The sequence below is a fragment of the Vespa mandarinia genome, chromosome 1, assembly GCF_050613455.1.
Source record: "Vespa mandarinia isolate Hongniang chromosome 1, ASM5061345v1, whole genome shotgun sequence".
Classification (NCBI taxonomy): Eukaryota; Metazoa; Arthropoda; class Insecta; order Hymenoptera; family Vespidae; genus Vespa; species Vespa mandarinia.
In genome coordinates, this window is record NC_140810.1 from 4,505,016 (window position 1) to 4,523,143 (window position 18,128).

The following is an 18,128-nucleotide window of genomic DNA, read 5'->3' on the forward strand; positions in this document are numbered from 1 at the left end:
AAATAGTTACATTGACATATTGACGTATATATTTATGATCGCGGCCGCTGCTCCCTTGCTAAACGCGATGGCAGCACCGTGCAACGTATTAGTCGAAGCGTTAATTTGTGTTGCGCGACACGTATTTTACTCATGTGCTGCGTAAATCGTGTTTCCTACGTCAAGTCAACTCAATTCTCGTTATCAAAAGGTATGTTTACACTTCAGTATATAGCGAGAGGGAATTTTTATCGTCAATAACAAGAGACGTTCGGTACAAGCCACGAATAGGCACCAGAAAACTTCCTCCGGAATCGTTCTGCGTAGATTGTTAAAAATGGTCGCCCCGTAGGTGATCTGTCAAGCAATCTTGTTCCATTTTGTAATTATTATGAACCGGTAGATAAAAGTATTCCAAATTTTTAGTGTATAACGCATTTCAAGTTTAAATTCGAGGTAAATGTGAGTTAGATCGTTCTAGGAGCGTATTATATAGCATTAATCTTCCCATATGCGTAAACGAAGCAGCAGTTGCATTCTTAAACGTTCCGTTTGTTGTCTCTCAAGGTGTCTCGAAGAGTTCAAGGTTCTATTTCGTCAGGCACTTTCCAAACTTTCAGTTTTTATGTACACATCCGATTGTCTATAAGAATACCGAGAAGAAAAACGATCCATATGGTGTTTTTTATGTTTAATTACACGAGATTGTTAATTGATCAATGCAACTAAGAATAACAAAACTATATGCACAAGATAGAGTGTATTGACATTGGGTTTGTAAAACTCAATTTTTTTTCTTCCGATCACAGAAGATAATATGGTTATAAGAAAGAGAAAGATTATTCTTTGTCTTTCATGCTTTACATAGTATTTCATATGTAAATCATAAATATATGAGGAAAAAAAATACTTCGTTTTTTTTACCCAAAAAGAATATTAGTATTATTTACCAGCAAAAAATATAAAAGAAATTTTTAAATTATAGATTATCCTTTAGTAAAGGATCATTTATAAAGGTGGTATGAAAATGAAGATTCCAAGCAGTGGCTCTGGCAACGGATACTACGGCCACGAGAATAGTGTGATAACATACTTTGATACTACCCTTGACACGGAAACTGATGTGCAAGGGGCTAGTGATGGAGATTTTTCTGAATATCTTTGGATGGAAAATGAAGAAGAATTTGATAAACAGGTCTTTTTGTGACATTTGTGTCTCTAATATAACAATTAATTGAAGATTTTTTTTTTAAGTTCCAGTATATATACAGAATTTATAGGTTAAAGATTTTACCGTAGGTATTACAACAATTAGAAGAGGAAGAACTAATGGAAGAATGTCTTGAGGCGATGTTAGAAGAAGAAAGACAACATGAGAGAAACATAAATTCAACTGCCTGGTCAACTGCCACTAGTATTCCATACAATAATGGTGCTGAACTTTGTCAACAACTTAGTGACTTGAGAATGCATGATGATCTTGCAAAACAGGTATCATTTTTTCTTGTTTTTTCTTCTTTTTTATTCAAAAATATGAAATAAGTTGATTTGGATACAAAAATTTTGGTTGGCAATTTTATATTTTAGAGTACATTAAATCCAGATGCAGCTGAATTTATACCAGCATTCAAGGCAACAGTGACGTCTGTAAGTACACCACCAGAAGTCACTGCTGAATCATCGTAGAGGGCCTACTTCTTTTTGTTTAAAACACTTAAAATGAAGCTACTATCGTAGCTAAATTTTGCCATCCTTGGTCAGGCAGTCGTATTAACAAAATCTAATTAGGAACTAAATGATTGTGGCTATACTTAAAACAGTATGAAATAATATGACAGTGGGTAGTATGCGACATTGTTATTTAATGTCGAAAATTAGTAAGATCAGTTGTATAATTACTGATAGATGCTGTACATTACTCACATCTTTATGGACAAAATAATATTATACTATATTATGGCCATTTAATTTTGTGCCGGATCTGTGTTGACAGAATTAATAGCTACATACATAAGTTACTGATTGCATAAATTTATGTAGGTTACATCCCTTTCATTATATTTCTTCTCGAATATCATTTCTTGCATTCTTTACTGACATTTTATTGAATATATTGCAATGATATATTAAATCTGCTTCAAACTTATAAGTGATAATTATTTGAGTGCATGGAAGATACATTAAACATATAAGATTTTATTAATACCTTTAAAAACAAAAAAAAAATAAAAAAAAAAAATAAAAATAAAAAAAAATAAAAAAATTAATGTGTTAATGCAATATTACAAGTTACATTTATATTTTATGTATGTATACACTGAAACAAAGAATACAAAGAAAACTCAAATTGTTTGTTCTCTAAAATGAGTTTTTTACAATGTAGTACTTTTAAAGCTTTACATATCTCATTAGCAATTGAGATATTTATGCAGAGTTCCTTTTATTGAACTTAATTTATGATTGATATATTTTGCAGAATCATTGGTAAAAATATTGTACTTGCTTGTAAAAAAGATTATGTAAAATATTAATCATGTGTCAATATACAAGAGAATTTTTTAATAGCTTATAATATATCACATTAATATTAATAATACTATTTATATTTCTCGATGTATCCAATGATGCATAATATTCTGTTTAAAATTATATTGTTGCATTGAAAAACTTATTTTTGAAAATCATACTAACTGTTTTTAATTCTTTGTCAGCAATCATTTAACAAACTGAAGATCTCAAGTGAAAGTCTTACTCAGGCTGTGAGGGACTCTCTTTGACTCTCCTTAGTTTTACTGAGAGAGTCAGTACATTACATACTTATTTTCTAGAATTTCTATAAGATGATGTAACAAAATTTCGTAGGTTATAAATCGTGAAATGTATTCTTATTGAAATTTAATGAAACATATATAGTATAAATCATGAATGTACTTGCAGTAATTTGCTTGAATTGCAAGAAAGATAATGTTTATAATTTCTATTAAATTTAATTTGGAAGTTTATTAAAGATTTATTCAAAAATTTTCCCATAAATTCAATTATGTAGAGTATCAATTAGAAATGTACCTATATAGTATGCTATATGTTTTTTGTGTCTCCTATTGTTTTACTTATTTTCTTTTTTAATTTTTTGTTCACTTAAATTATAACATATTTCAATTCAATATAACGTTTATTTTCATTATCATTTTTGCAGTTCAAGATCACACTGATGATGAAAGCAAATTTGTCACATACATGTAATATATATATATGGAACTATTAAATATGAATATAGAAATTTTGTTAGTATTCTCTCAATAAAAATTCTAATGACATGATATCATAAAAATGCATAAAATAGTATGTGGTAAATATGTTTTATCGCAACCTTATATAGCCTGAATGAGTGCTGTGATTATGAAAATGAAGTAAACAGATTTCATTTAGTACAATATTGTTTGCATTAAGACATCACATTATATTTGTTATATATTATGCTAGTATGTTACCATTCCTGCGCTACACGACTCATTAAGTGATTTTTTGCATTAAATCTTTTATTAACCACTTTTTTATCATTGTTTAAATTATAAACCATCAAGTGACTCTTTTTCAACTTGAATTCCTTTTGCATAATTATTGCATCTATTTATTGGATGTACGTACATTAGCCTTTATCAAAAAATATGAGAGCAAGATTTGAAAATAATTATTTTTTATTCTTCTCAAATATTATGGTTCAACAAAAGAAATTCAAGAAAATTTAATGATCTCATTGCACATACCTTATAATTTGAATTAATGTGCGATTGTATAGAGACTGATTTTTTGTCTGTAACATTTTAGGTTCAGATCTTCAGCTAAATCTCATATGGATATTCAATTCTACTTTGAAATTGCCAATCTAATCTCTATATGGAAACCAATGGGCAACTGAAAATATTACTCTCTCTCTCTCTCTCTCTCTCTCTCTCTCTCTCTCTCTCTCTCTCTCTCTCTCTCTCTCTCTCTCTCTCTCTCTCTCTCTCTCTCTGTCTCTTTCTGCATAGTATAAAACTGAGCAAGCATGGAATGACTCTGATTCTTAGAGAATTTTATACTGTCAAGTAAAAAATTGCTATTTGTAAAAGAATTGGAAGTAGAATTCATTCATGATATATAAGAAAAAAAAAAATAAAATAAAAAAAAAAAAAAATAAAAAAAAAATAAAAAAGAACATGTACAGTAAATGTACATGACGAAGTAACTAAAAAAAAGTTTCTGAATGTAAAAAATATATATCACTGTTGTATTCATATAACACCTCTTAATCTTTTAATCTGTGTCAATTTACACAATATTTTTAAATATGAAAGTTTTGATAGCACGTCTACATATATTGCATTCAACTTATTGTATTGCACCTTTCACACATCAAAGCTTTTACAAAAGTACAATATCTCAATATTTGTTCAAACTATTCTTTCAATATTTTGTTATGTGTCCTTTAAGAACAATTTGGTAGTCAAGATAAGTGACTACCAAATTGTCTTAAATTTACTACTTTTAACTCATTATATATATAATAATTTAGATTTGGAAAACACATTTAAAATGTTTTTTAATAGTATAGAACAGTGTTTGTGCAAAATATTTAGTTTTATTAATGAAGTAGTTTTAATTTGTTACATCCTGCTGATATTGGTTGAGATAAAAATTGTAATATAGAAACAAATTTTAATCTTTTTTTATTGCTGGTACTCATTATTTTTATTGTTCTGTTATATATAAACATAAACTAAAGTAATGGATATATAAGTAAGTTCATTAATTGAATATATTCTTGAAATACAAGTAACATTATCTTTTGGATTTTGTAACAAAGCAGCATATAACAAATTAATGTGAAAATAGTATATGAATGTAGAATACATATTATATATAACACCGTATGGTTTTATATCCTATAATAATTAGTAAATAATATCGCATTTATAAGTTTTCCATCTGGTTCTTGTTCAAACCTTTTTTGTAGCATTTATGTAGCATATAAATAAAGTATATATATATATGTATTGATAATGTTCAATGTAATTCTTTTTTATTGCAGATCTGATTTACTAAATTATACATACCCTATTATTTTGAATCTCTTATATGTAAATACAGAAGTCCCATTGATAAGAGATAAAAATAATATATAAATGTATATATATCGTATTGGGTTAAAACTGAAATATATAAATTGAATAGACTAAAAATAGTAGTATCTAAAAAGCATCACCTCTCTTATATTTGGCAGCATATTGGTATTACATTTTTTTTATGTGTAATTTTTACATATATTATTGTTGTTTACAGTAGTAGAAAATTGTTGCCACTGTATTTTTGGCATATTCACTGCATGCATATTCAATGCATTCAATTTTTTTTTTTTTATTATCTTTTTTTTAGGTATCTTAAATTATATGTGTCAACATCAAATATTAAGTAATACATGCTTAAGTGAATAAATTAATCGAAAATAAGTCGTATTATAAATCCTAAAAGGAATCAAAAGAAATTGCATTATCAGCTAAGAAATTAACATATATTTACAGTATCAATTAAATTTGTTTATACTTTATAATTTATTTCCAATATTTATATCATTTCTGTAAAAACGTTAGTAAAATAATGATTAATTGGCAAATATTCTATAAATATATTGAAATTTTCAGTAAGCTGTGTTTTTAATGAAACTATGCTGATAAATTAATTATGTATATTGATATAAGTTCAAGTTACATATAATTGCAGATCACTAATTGTATTGAATATCATTAAAATAATTAAAAATAATAGACATTGAAAGTAATTGCAATATTTTTTTATATACTATTGTAACATCAATATAGTTTCTTTTTATGATCCAGATTGTTTTTTTATTTTTTTATTATAAATACATTTCTTACATAAATCCATTGAAGATTTGTATATCTTTAGTTAGTTTTTATTCGTGTTTATAGTATAAAAATTTTAAATAATATTCACTCATAAGTATATAATTATATTCATTTATATACACATATTTTTTTGCTTGAAATACTTTGTTGACAGTCTCTTTATTTCAATTCAATACTGAATTTTTATTAATATTGTATTGTAAACAACATAAAAATAAAATAAAGTTAACGTATTAGTTAAACAATTGTTTTTTTTTTCTATGTGTTATGTTTATTATGGTTCAATGATTGTTTCAAGTAATTTTTATATATATTTATTATATAGAAATATATATATTTATACTCAAAACACAGCTATACTTCAAATAAAGGAATGTCAAAAGCTATAGACACATAGTAATATTAATACATATTAAAAAATTGTAAAGAATTCATCAAAATGTAATGTTGTGTCAACAAGAACATGATAAGTCTAGTACATAGTAGGCATTGCTTATCTTTTCAGAAACTAATATGTATATATAATAAAATTTTTATTAAAATATACCTTGTAAAATCAAGCATACTGAAGTTAAAGTATGCCATTAAGGCACAAGAAATAATTCCTTGTCAGTCGTTTCTATTTCTGCAATTAAAGTGTTATTATTATAATTGATATAATAAAAATATAAATACTTTAGTGAAATACATATATCATAAACAATTTATCTAACACCTGTAAATCTAAAATTTATAAATAATGTTATTAAGAAAATAAAAGATTCAATAATCAAATAAAATACAAATTCTGAAGTAACAAATATTGTATCTCAAGAGAAAAAAATTGTTAAGTTCCTTTAAGTCTTATTATCATTCATTATCATGTGTTTACTGAATCGTTTTACTTTGTCAAAATGACAGATTAATGAATTATATTTCAAGTATAAAAATCTTGAGGAGAAATAGTTTGTATTCTTATAAATCTTGCCTATGGAAATATTACGTTTTGAACATAAAAGTGATATACATATGTATATCATATGTGGTGTATATATATATATATATATATATATATATATATATATATACACACTTTTCATGCAGTTGTAAATACATCTTGAATAAATGTTAAAAATTATTTTTTACCAGATATACTTGCGAAAGATATATCCCCGAAAGTTAAGAGATACCATTGATGATATCATAATGGTACAAATTCTTAAATAACTTACCATATAAATTGTTTATACAACTGCCAAAATGTTACTAGTTGTAACTAGTACTTACTGGTTTCATTCAGCATCAGACTATTCTGAGTAAGCATTGTCAATATATTGAATGTATTCTATTTAATAAAGTAGATTCATTTGCTGCATCTATAATATTAACTAAACATAAAATCTTTTTAAATTTGTTTCTGTGACTTTCATGTAATAGAAAAACCTAAATTATATATATACTTGTTTTATGTATTTTAAAAATCATTTTACCGCACTAATTAGGTTCTCTTTAATGTAATTCGATTGTTTATAGTTTTCTTTGACAATTACAATTTGATAACTAAAAGAAAGTCTTTAGAAAATATAATAACGCAAGATATTTTATTTTTGAGTAATCTAATTGGTTTAAATCACATCAGATATAAAATCTTAAAAATGTAAATAAGTTTAATAAGGGTATCATTTATTTTTATTACACACATATAAATTCATATTAATCGGCCATTTACTAAACAAATTTGATAAGAATTATATCGTTATACGTTTATTAATAATGATGAAGTATACTGTTCAACCAATCAATAATTACGAGAAAAAAAAATATCTTACGTTAATATTTCGTAAAGGTGATGCCATTCATACAGTTCTACTTTTTATTTGAGTTACTTAAATTGGAAAACTTAAACGCTTTCAGTAGGACTTTGAAACTCTGAAAGAGCATGTATTGGATTTTGCACCTTTTTCTGCGAACCTTTACGTACTTTTGCTCTTACTTCTTCTGGTCTTTCAGGGCGAACAAGCGGTTTCTTTTCTGGTGCTTTCATTTTCCATACTACTATGGGAGACTGTTAGAAAATGTTACACGAATGTTAATATTCTAAATCTTATCTATTAAGGAAAAAAAGTTGTAAAACTTTAAAAGTAGCACTTACTGTAACGGTAGATTGTCGTGGATATTTCGTCGATGCTACATACGAAGCCTTTACAGTAAGCACAACTGCATTCATCAAATTTTTAGCAGCTTGGATAAGTGAAGTTGCGCTATCAAGTCCTGATACGATTAACTCACCACTGATATTTTGTACATCAGCTTTAACTTTACTTGTAATATTCATTTGATGACAATAAAGAGCTATGCGATGTAAATATGCTATTAAATCCTTTTTAGTCGAACTTTCAGGGCACTGATCTGCTATTTGTCTTGTCAATTTGTCTAACTTAGTACCAGCTTCTGATATCTTTTTAGCAGCATTAATAACGTCCATTGTCGTTTTTAGAGGACCACGACCACGAGTAAAATCTGTCATTTCCATCATGATCATACACATATGTTTTGCAAGAACTATGATGTCGTTTCCAGCATCATCCCATTTTGCAACTTCTTTGTCAAACTTGAGCTTTTCACTCTTAAAATATTCTACTTGTTGTAAAATCTTTTGTTTATCTTCTTCAGGCATTTTACGCATAGCTTCACGGGCCGTGGTTATGCCACTAATTTCTGGATATTCATCAACTCCATGCTCACCAGTTTGAGCGCTTGATTTGCTACGAGTTTCTAATGTATAATGTTCGTCTAATTCTACATCTTCTGGATCTAAATCTTCATCCGCCTAAAATATAAGAAATGTTAATGAGGAATCTCTAAAATTCAAATAATGAAAGCAGATTAAAGACTTCTTACTCTATTCATTAATACAGCACGTCTGATTTCACGGACTCCATCATATACTAATCTAGATGCATCTATAAAATCATTCTCATCCACATCTTTTGCAGGATTACTACCTAAAGCATCTACTGCAACTTCTACCCTTTGTGCAAATTTTGGCATTACTTGCTCTCTTAAAACTTTCACTGCTTCTAAGACTCTCTTAGTATAAATACATGGTTCATAGTTGTCCATTTCTGCTTGAACAACGTTACAAACTCTAGCAGAACGTCCTCTGATTGCTCCTGCTGTTCTATCTAAAGTATCAGCATCTCCTTCTTGTAAAGCCAGTACACATTTATTTACATCTTCAAGAATATGATTTTCAGATACTGCCAAGAAATCATCAATGGTTGTTATATCATCAACAGCCTCTGTAAGTACTCTCACTTGATTTTCCCATGCTTGACGAAAAACTTCCATGTTATCAAGCGCTACTTTTGATCGATTACGAGCAGCCAAAACACGAGCTGCATTTATAACTTGTGGACACAAATTTTCAATTTGTGCTGCTGCATATCTTACCATTTTTACACCATCTTCATTACCTGACATGCTGCATACTAAATTAGCAACCTAAAATTGTAAAAATACACATATGACTGTAAACGTTACAAGCAAATATTACTGACAATTATATATTATTCATTATAAAATTCTAATGATTACCTCAACTAATTTATTTGCATGTTCAGTAAATACTAATGCATATTCTTCAACTTCTTTATCTCTACCATTTCTTGCAGCTTCAATAAGGACCAATAAAGGTACACTTGTTTCCAAGAAACTATCAGAAACATGATCTACAACAGCTTTTCGTAATTGTCTGCGAAGATCACGTGTTTTTCTGCACATATGATCTATTGCTCTTTCTAGACCTTCTGTTTGTTCCTTAACACCCATCTGTCAGAATATTCGTGAGAATGTACTACAATATAAATTTATATATCAAATTATATTTCTAAGAATTATATGAATACTATGTGCTATACAGCTTTTGTGAACCTTCCGAAAAAACTATGTACAAGATATAATAATATACACATAGCAATGTTATATTAATATCTTTTTTCTTATATAATTTGTACACTGAAGAATTAAAGTTATTCTTGATTAGAGGTATTTTTTCTATTAAATATATAAGTTAAGTAACAAACTGTAATTAGTATAGTTAGCTATTAATTAATACATAAAATTGATATTATATAGTAACGAATAGATTATAATTATCACTTATTTTTATAATTTTATAAAATAAATTTATATATGAGAATATATTTCTTTTTGATAAATAATTTGATAATTAATGGAGGTAGATAAATGTTATTTAAAAAAAATTACAAATTATTTGTAAATATAAATAAATTTAAGGACAAAAATACTTTTAATAAACCAAATTAGAATACATTCTTAATTTCTTTCCCTGTTTAAAAAGGTTAATAATTTTATATGTTTATAATTACAAATTGTTATTTCTAAATACAAAGATAGAGAACAAACTACAGTACTTGTGAGCTACAATTCTCTATATACCTACAATTATTAATTTAAATTACAATTGTAAATTAAATTATATATTGTGTCATACGTAATTGATAACCTGCTATGGCTATAAAGTTATTAATTTCCAATGTATAAAATTGTGCAGAAAATTAAACATAAAAAGAATATATATATATAAGTACGCGGTTATTAAAAAATTATTTAGTGCTTGTTAGATAAATAAAATGCAAAAATAATGCATGATGCTAGTACTTTATAAAGACAAAAGTTTCAAAAACCAATGAAATAGTGTATATTACAAATGATATGCAACAGGAGTGCAAGATATTTGTAACGATGTTTTGTATATTTACCCGTTTCCCACCCCGTGCGAGCTGTAACTGCCACCACCAGTAGAAATAAATAAATCAATAAAATGAATGTAACATGAATTATATAAATCAATGCAATAAAGTAGTCTAAAATTTACAATTTCGTTGACATAACACATAAGACTGTAGAAACATCATAAAAAACATAATAATAATTTTTGCAAAAAGGGATATATAGAAAAAATAATTTACTTACGTTATTCATATATTCACTTAATAAATCTTGAAGTGCTTGCCTAACTGCATTACATTCGGCAACAATACGTTCCCTACGTTCATCTCGAGTACATGAAGAATCAGCCATTAATGCTGCACCACTAATGATACTTTCTAATCTTTCTTCAAGACTAGGTCTTGTGCGTACTTCATTATATGCAAGTGGAGACATCACCATTCTTTCATCAAAATCATCTAAAGCAGCTGCTAATTCTCCTGGTCCATCATAAGGATGTTGGCTATCAGTTGGAGTTTTTCCTTGTGCCACATCATTAATTGTATTCACAGCTTCACAAACTTGTTTTAATACATAATCACGATTGGCTTTAGCTGCAGCTAATTCTGGATGTCGCACAAAAACCTTGGAAGCAGTTAGAAGCATAGTAGAATGTTTTTTAAGAACAGCCCTAGCTGCCGCTAAATCATCTCTTAATTGAGGATCTTTAAGTTCTTGCTGACGTTTAGCTGCCTGATTCATAAGCTCTGATGCATTTCTTCCAAATTGCCTAATGTTTTCTAATAATTCACCTTGTGAAGAAGCATTTTTTAATTTTTTTAAATCATCTTCAACAACATGCAGTGACTTTAACAAAAGATGCACGTCTACCATATCTGCTAGGATTAATAAACGTGTAACAGCTGATAAAAGATTTCTAGCCGCTCGAACCATATTACCACGTTTAAGAGAGGAACAAGGATCCTCTGAGAATTCTCTAAAAAATATTTATTATATCAGAGATATTTATTATGAACATGAAGAATAAATAAAATAATAAATCATACCTAGCAGCAATGCTCATTGCATCACCTGTTTTCCTGACTTCTTCTACTGCACTCAACATTTCTGCAGTAATGTCAGGATTTTCATATGCAATTTGTTCTCCTTTTTCAATAAAATTAGCAGTTGCTTTTTCAACTGTTCCAACTAAAGCACTAGCCCTTTTAGATTTTCCTTTCTTTTTCTTACTAGGTCCCTTTGTGTTTACTAATGTAGTTACTTGCAACACTAATGGCTCCAAAGTTTTTTCTACAGACATAGTGCGTATTTCCAAATTTTTGGGATCCCATTTTAAAGTTATTGGTCCAAAATGGTCAGACATTGTTACGTTTGCAATATTATCCTACAATAAAAAATGATAGATGTAAGCATTCAAAAATTGTTTGCATATAAAATAATAATTTTTTAATTTCTTTATCAAAAATAATAAACTGATACTACAAATTTAATCAGACAGCACAGATATCAATAATGTCTGATATTAAAAAATAATATAATACAAAAATAATGTAAAACTTCTGACTCTAGAGAGAGGCTAATTAATAGTCACATATACGAAACAAATATTTTTAAATACTAACAAACAAATTAGTATACGAAGTATCTAATATTTTATTCATTTGTATCTTTAATTATAATCCTTATTTTAAATAATAAACGAAAAAATTTTTTAACAGCGTAAGATAAAAGAATGACTAATAATATAAAGTATATTAGAGATACAATGTATACATATTAAATTACTTTCACTATAAAAAAAAGGAACTAAAGCTCAGTCTGTAAAGTTGATAATCAGTACAATGAATATATCATGGAAGACATTCTTACCTTCATGAAAAAAGCAGTTATGTATCACTCTCAGAAATATTAATTAATTAACGTTTTCACTGAACGTATTTCTTACTAATCCAACAAAATTAAATATTGGAACAGCACACAGTACTGATAGATGCATCATTCGTTTGTCATCTAATTTTCGCTTATGACGTCATTACTTCCGGCGTAGTTAAAAAGTTCCCCATAACTGAAGGAGCCGGTCTACGCCCGAAAGGAATATTCTGATTGGACAGTGACTATTGCGTTACCTCATTTACGCGCATGCGCAACAATAATACTAATGTTATAATATGGTTAAATTTATAATTATATATTTCATTAGATGATAAAATTTAATGAAATAAGCCTAAAATATTATTTATTTATATTCTATTTTAAACAATGATCATAGTGGTGTAAAATGTTATATGATATATATTATGAAATAAAATTCGATAACAGATTTACTTTTGTGATTTATAGTATCAAATAAATGCATTTAATTAAACGATTAAAATGAGATACAACATATTAGATTTGTATAATTTCATTTTTGAATAGATTCCTTTTATCTTTGTTAAATATAACTTCTTATTAGTTACACCAAATTTAGACTTGGACGAATCAGTTTTGAGAATCAGAGCTACTTCGCGCGATGGAAATGGACGAGTAATATGCTGATGTAGATACTCCTGCTGCCTATTCTGAATGCGCACAGTCAAAAAATTGAAATAACCTTACACATATGTTAATACATTATAATATTTAGAAAAAAAAAAAAAAAAAAAAAAAAAAAAAAAAAATTGTGAATTTACAATATGAGCACACTTAATAAGAAATTTTTCATTCTCCGAGATTTCACATAAATATAATAGAAAAATAGAATATTTATTATATACGGTAAACACTTGTAACCAATTAAAATTAAATAAATTAATTTTCATTTGAGTATGACAGATGAATTAGAGTCCAATGAAAAAAATATAAAGGTTTTTGTGAGAATTTTACCACTTGAAAAGATATGTGAAACGTGCGCAAAAATTGATACTGAACATAAGGTAGTTGATTAGATCTTTGTAATGTTCACGCTATTATATTTATTTACAAGTCAATTTTTCAATATATCGAATCATACTTAGACAATATGCATAAGATGTTTACAAGATTTGTATATGAGGAGATCTGCTATAAACAATCATATTTATTGGTGCTTTCAAACAGATGGAATTTTTTATAATGCATCTCAAGAAGAAGTTTATTATGCTGCAACGAAAAATCTTATAGAGAAGTACTAAGTACATGCTTAAAATGCATTAATAAATTAATTAACATTTAAAGTAAAATAATTTAAGGGTTTTAGATGGTGTAAACTGTATAATATATAGTTATGGCCAAATTGGCTCTGGAAAAAGTTTTACGATTGGTGGTTTCAGAAATAACTGGGAAGTACGATTTTTAAACATTGATACGTTAAAATTGAAAATTGTATTATATATGAACAATAAATGTAGTAGTTAAATTCATTTTCTCAGCACAGAGGATTGGTTATGCGGCTTCTGTCTGATATGTTTGTAGAAAAAGCAAAACGAAGGAAATTTAATAAGATACAGTATCAGTTAAGTTTTGTTGAATTACGGGGTAAGGAAGTAAAAGATCTTTTACTTGCTAAAACAGAAAACAGAATTAAAATAAATAATACAGATGCATTTAAGGTATCTAAATTAATAATTTATTTCAATTTTTTATTGTTCTTTTTTCAATATTAATTTTATAAACAATATGTATGTTGGTAGTATAAATACTTAATTTTCATTAGTTAACTCTTAGAGAAATACATTATTATAGAATGTAACAATAATAAATATAAAGAATCAAGAGATAGCATTGAAGAAACTTTTTGAGGGAGAGACTAGAAGATCTATGATTACTGGCTCTATGTATCCAGTTTCCCATTTGGGTACTACAGTAATAACTTTTCATGTTTCGAGTACGAGTTTAATCACCTCGTGGGCCGTTGTGGCGACAGCCAAAGTAGATTAAAGAAATTATTTTTTATATTCATAGGTTCTATAATTCTTCATGAATTTCAATAATTTTTAAATAGATCATTTTTACATTACGATAGATACATATTGTAGAAATGGCAGGAACAGGAACAGTAGGAAAACGGAATTGCATGAAGTCGCCGATCGACGTGGGTACAGCGAATTTAGGTCAAACTCAAGTCGAACAATTTTTCTTATATTTGAGAGGCTTTGAAATATCTACAAAGTGTATATTACGTTCTAATAATCTTTTCAAGTTTTTGGGTCAAGCTCTTTCCGTTACGTCGATGCTTCGGTAATATAATGACATTGTAATTTATTTATTTCAAAGAATTTTTTTCATTTCATCATAAATTATTCATATTTTTTAAAAATCTTTTATTTTTTTTTTGCTACAGCTCATAATGTTCCATTTCCAATTATTATTATTTTTTAGATTTATTGCACACGTATGCATTACGAAAGAAGATTTAGATTCGACATTGTCTACTTTGCGATTTGCTTCTACAGTTTCGAAATTACGGCCGGTTAAAATTACATACAACATTAGACCACAGACTGAAACAATCATATTGGAACTTAAAAAAGAGATTAAAATTTTGAGAAGAGAATTGGAATTAAATGAAATATTTTTTAATCAGGAAACAACAATGAATATATCAAAATTAAGATACGAACAAATACATCGCGATGTATTGAATTTTTTAAATGGTACATTATCAGATCTGACGTTATATAGTGTTTCGCAGATGGAAATATTATTAAAAATTATTAAAAATTTATATCACGAGTTGGTATATTTTATTTTCGTTCGTCAAAATTAAATCTTATTATATTTTTTTAATTTTGTATTTTATTAATTAAAATACAGATTGACTTTGAAACAAGCCGAGATTGATAACGCTTTGAAAAATATAAATCAAATAACTTCTTCAATGAATTTATCGGAATCTAATAATAAGGTATTTTGCTAATAGAATTTTCTCGATATTAGAATTTTTTGTTTATATTTATACAAATAAATTATATAATTCGTTAATAGATCGTTTTACCACCCAAGAATAACTCAATTACGAATAAAACTCAAAATACTGGACCAAATTTTTCACAAATAAGTAACAATATTTTTCAAAGCCCAGAAACGGAGCAAGTTGGTGTATTAAATGATACAGGTGAACATATAGAATGGAAAATAGTATAAGTTTTCTATTTTGTAATATCCGTTGAAATTGGATTAATGATTAATATAAATTTTATTAGGTATCACATTAGGAAATTTTAATAAAGAAGAATTTGAAAAAATACGTAAACATGAAAAATCTTCAAAAGTAAATTCGCTAAATTTCAACGTAATAGAAATACGTGGTTCGACTTAATAATTATGTATGAATACTTTTTATTACGTGAGTAAAACAATCTTATGAATTTATTTAAAGGTCCATGAACAATGCAAAGAAAATAATGAACTTTCGGTTCACTCTATCGATGGAGAGAAAGCCGTAGAAGATTTGAAAGATAAATTCTATCAGTTACAAAATATGATGCTACGTATTATCGAGGTAAAAACGTGAAAAAATGTTGATTACTTTTTTATATTTTTGTAGTTCGGATATCCTAAATATTCTATCTCTTTCTTTAGACTAAACATCAACCGAAGAAGTCTATGATAGCGCGGAAAATATGTAAAAATTGAAGAGTGTTCAGTGATATTAAGTAATGTAATAAGATAATTTAATGAATAATAGACGATACGTATAATCCAATATAAGTTTATATTAATCTAGATCAAATGGAGACTCATGAGATGTTGATAAAACTTGGAATAAAAAAGCTTTTTTAAATTGATATTTTAATCTTACTCAACATATGACGTATGAATTAATCATACTTTAAAAGTATAAAATTTTATACATTACCATTTTTATATATCACTATTTATCTACTAAATAAATTATTTTTCCTTTTTTTATTCTCCTTGAAAATAAAGAATGTCTCTTGCTGGAGGGTTCGCAAAAGGAAACTCACTTTAGTGTCATAATAAACTCTTTTCTATTTAAAGTTCCGACAGAGTTCCGTCAACGCATCGAAATCTGGATCAGCACCCTACCTGTCCAATGCAGAAGGCTCGGAGTATTGATCACTCTCTAGGAGGAAGCTACGTTGGGGAGGTGAATAGTGAGTACGTATTGGAGACGAGAGAAACGTAAAGAGATTTCGGTAATTTCCTTTTTTCTTTTTCTAAAATTTTGAAGATACGGATAATCGACAAATTAAGTCAAAGTATGCAAAAATGAAGAGAATTAAAATTCATGCTTTTTTATTTTTCATCAATTAAAAATCACAGAAATATTAAGATAATATATAGAATATTTTATTTATTACATAGACATTTCATATATCTTCATTGTTTTGGAAAATAGATAAAAATATGGTTTTGAAAAACTGATTTTTTTCTCTCTCATTTTAATTCAACATTTGAATCATGTAATTTTACATTGCAATATTTTTATCTATTTTCAAAAACAACAAAAATATTTGGGATGTACCTATTAAATGAGAAATTTTGCATATAATAAAATTAGAAATATATATCACACTTTGATTATTAATTGCAGTTTTAAGTAATTATAAATTATATAAAATTTGTTGAAATTTTTTATTAGTTAGCCTACATAAAAAAAGAAGGTTTTTTTTTATTGTGATTAAGGACGATAATCGACCTAAGAGAGTTGTCGTGATGGTTCTGGATGAAGAGAAACGAATAGAACTTGAAGAAAAAGAGATTGAGGAGTAGAGAAGGAAGCAAAAAGGGAGTAGGAGGGAGAAGAGAGTATAAACTATGGAGGGTTGGTGAATCTGTATACCAAGCCGATAGAACCGAGAGGAGAGTAATGGTGTTGGTATATAAGGCACGAGCAGCCAACGTCTGCTTCTGACAGCCCATTACCACTGTACAAACGCGAGTGCGGTGCTTTGGTAGGATTGCGATGGCGCTTGTGCCTCGACCCTCTCTCGCATTCGTTCCCTCTCTTTCTCTAAAGAGACAGAAAGAGAAAGAGAGAGAGGAGAGAGAAAAAGAGAGAGAGAGAGAGAGAGTGAGAGAGAGAGAGAGAGAGAGAGAGAGAGAGAGAGAGAGAGAGAGAGAGAAAGCTAGTACTCTTTTACTCCCTCGTAAAGGAGGATATCAAAGTAAAGTTAAAGTTATTATATTATTCTTTGTTTATCAACTTGTAAATAAGATCAAGCATTAAAAGCAACTTAGAGAGAGAGACAGAGATCTTCGTTAGATTGTATCAACTTAACTTTTTTAAATACTTAAGATTTTATCAAATAAGATTAAAAGATTTCTTGATATTATTTTGAGTAAGTATCACTTATGAAACTTGAGAATTTTTCTATTAAATTATGTACTTTCTTTTTACATTATAATCTTTGAAAAAGATTTATTGAACTAATAATTTTTTTCTTCTATTTCAAGCAAGCAGACATTCGTCTATAACCAAAAGTAAATGATCTATTTATATTAAAACATAAAATGTTTTATGAAGGGATTGATTTTAAAGACATCTATTGTCTTTCTTAGGACATAAAGTTATCCAAGTAGTAC

General features: G+C 27.5%; 3 protein-coding genes across 9 annotated transcripts; 2 read left to right on the plus strand and 1 right to left on the minus strand.

Annotated features, from left to right (window-relative positions):
• Positions 1-38: 38 nt before the first annotated feature.
• Paip2 (polyA-binding protein interacting protein 2) lies at positions 39-4,014 on the plus strand. Of its 6 annotated transcripts, none has more exons than XM_035873753.2 (5): positions 39-190; positions 965-1,174; positions 1,279-1,470; positions 1,567-1,626; positions 3,808-4,014. In XM_035873753.2, the coding sequence occupies exons 2-5, from the start codon at positions 1,001-1,003 to the stop codon at positions 3,823-3,825; spliced, it is 444 nt and encodes a 147-aa protein (XP_035729646.1). In that variant the 5' UTR covers positions 39-190; positions 965-1,000; the 3' UTR covers positions 3,826-4,014. The 6 variants fall into 6 exon arrangements, with proteins under 6 accessions (XP_035729646.1, XP_035729641.1, XP_035729643.1 ...); XM_035873750.2 differs by lacking the exon at positions 3,808-4,014 and adding an exon at positions 547-752 and having other exon boundaries at positions 69-190; positions 1,567-3,566; XM_035873751.2 differs by lacking the exons at positions 39-190; positions 3,808-4,014 and adding exons at positions 233-441; positions 547-752 and having other exon boundaries at positions 1,567-3,566.
• A 2,924-nt stretch (positions 4,015-6,938) lies between these two features.
• On the minus strand, positions 6,939-12,661 carry alpha-Cat (catenin alpha). 2 transcript variants are annotated; one of them, XM_035873740.2, is made up of 8 exons: positions 12,489-12,661; positions 11,666-12,003; positions 10,863-11,595; positions 10,649-10,675; positions 9,462-9,695; positions 8,766-9,368; positions 8,017-8,694; positions 6,939-7,929 (listed from the first exon to the last, which is right to left on the minus strand). In XM_035873740.2, exons 1-8 carry the CDS (start codon positions 12,492-12,494, stop codon positions 7,765-7,767), a joined length of 2,784 nt encoding a protein of 927 aa, XP_035729633.1. In that variant the 5' UTR covers positions 12,495-12,661; the 3' UTR covers positions 6,939-7,764. The 2 variants fall into 2 exon arrangements, with proteins under 2 accessions (XP_035729633.1, XP_035729634.1); XM_035873741.2 differs by lacking the exon at positions 10,649-10,675 and having other exon boundaries at positions 12,489-12,660.
• A 765-nt stretch (positions 12,662-13,426) lies between these two features.
• LOC118444850 (kinesin-like protein KIF9) lies at positions 13,427-16,284 on the plus strand. Its single transcript, XM_085658236.1, has 12 exons — positions 13,427-13,534; positions 13,616-13,764; positions 13,829-13,922; positions 14,009-14,188; positions 14,322-14,507; positions 14,602-14,816; positions 14,958-15,311; positions 15,393-15,483; positions 15,564-15,693; positions 15,782-15,870; positions 15,958-16,080; positions 16,161-16,284. Exons 1-12 carry the CDS (start codon positions 13,427-13,429, stop codon positions 16,212-16,214), a joined length of 1,773 nt encoding a protein of 590 aa, XP_085514362.1. The 3' UTR covers positions 16,215-16,284.
• Positions 16,285-18,128: the final 1,844 nt, after the last annotated feature.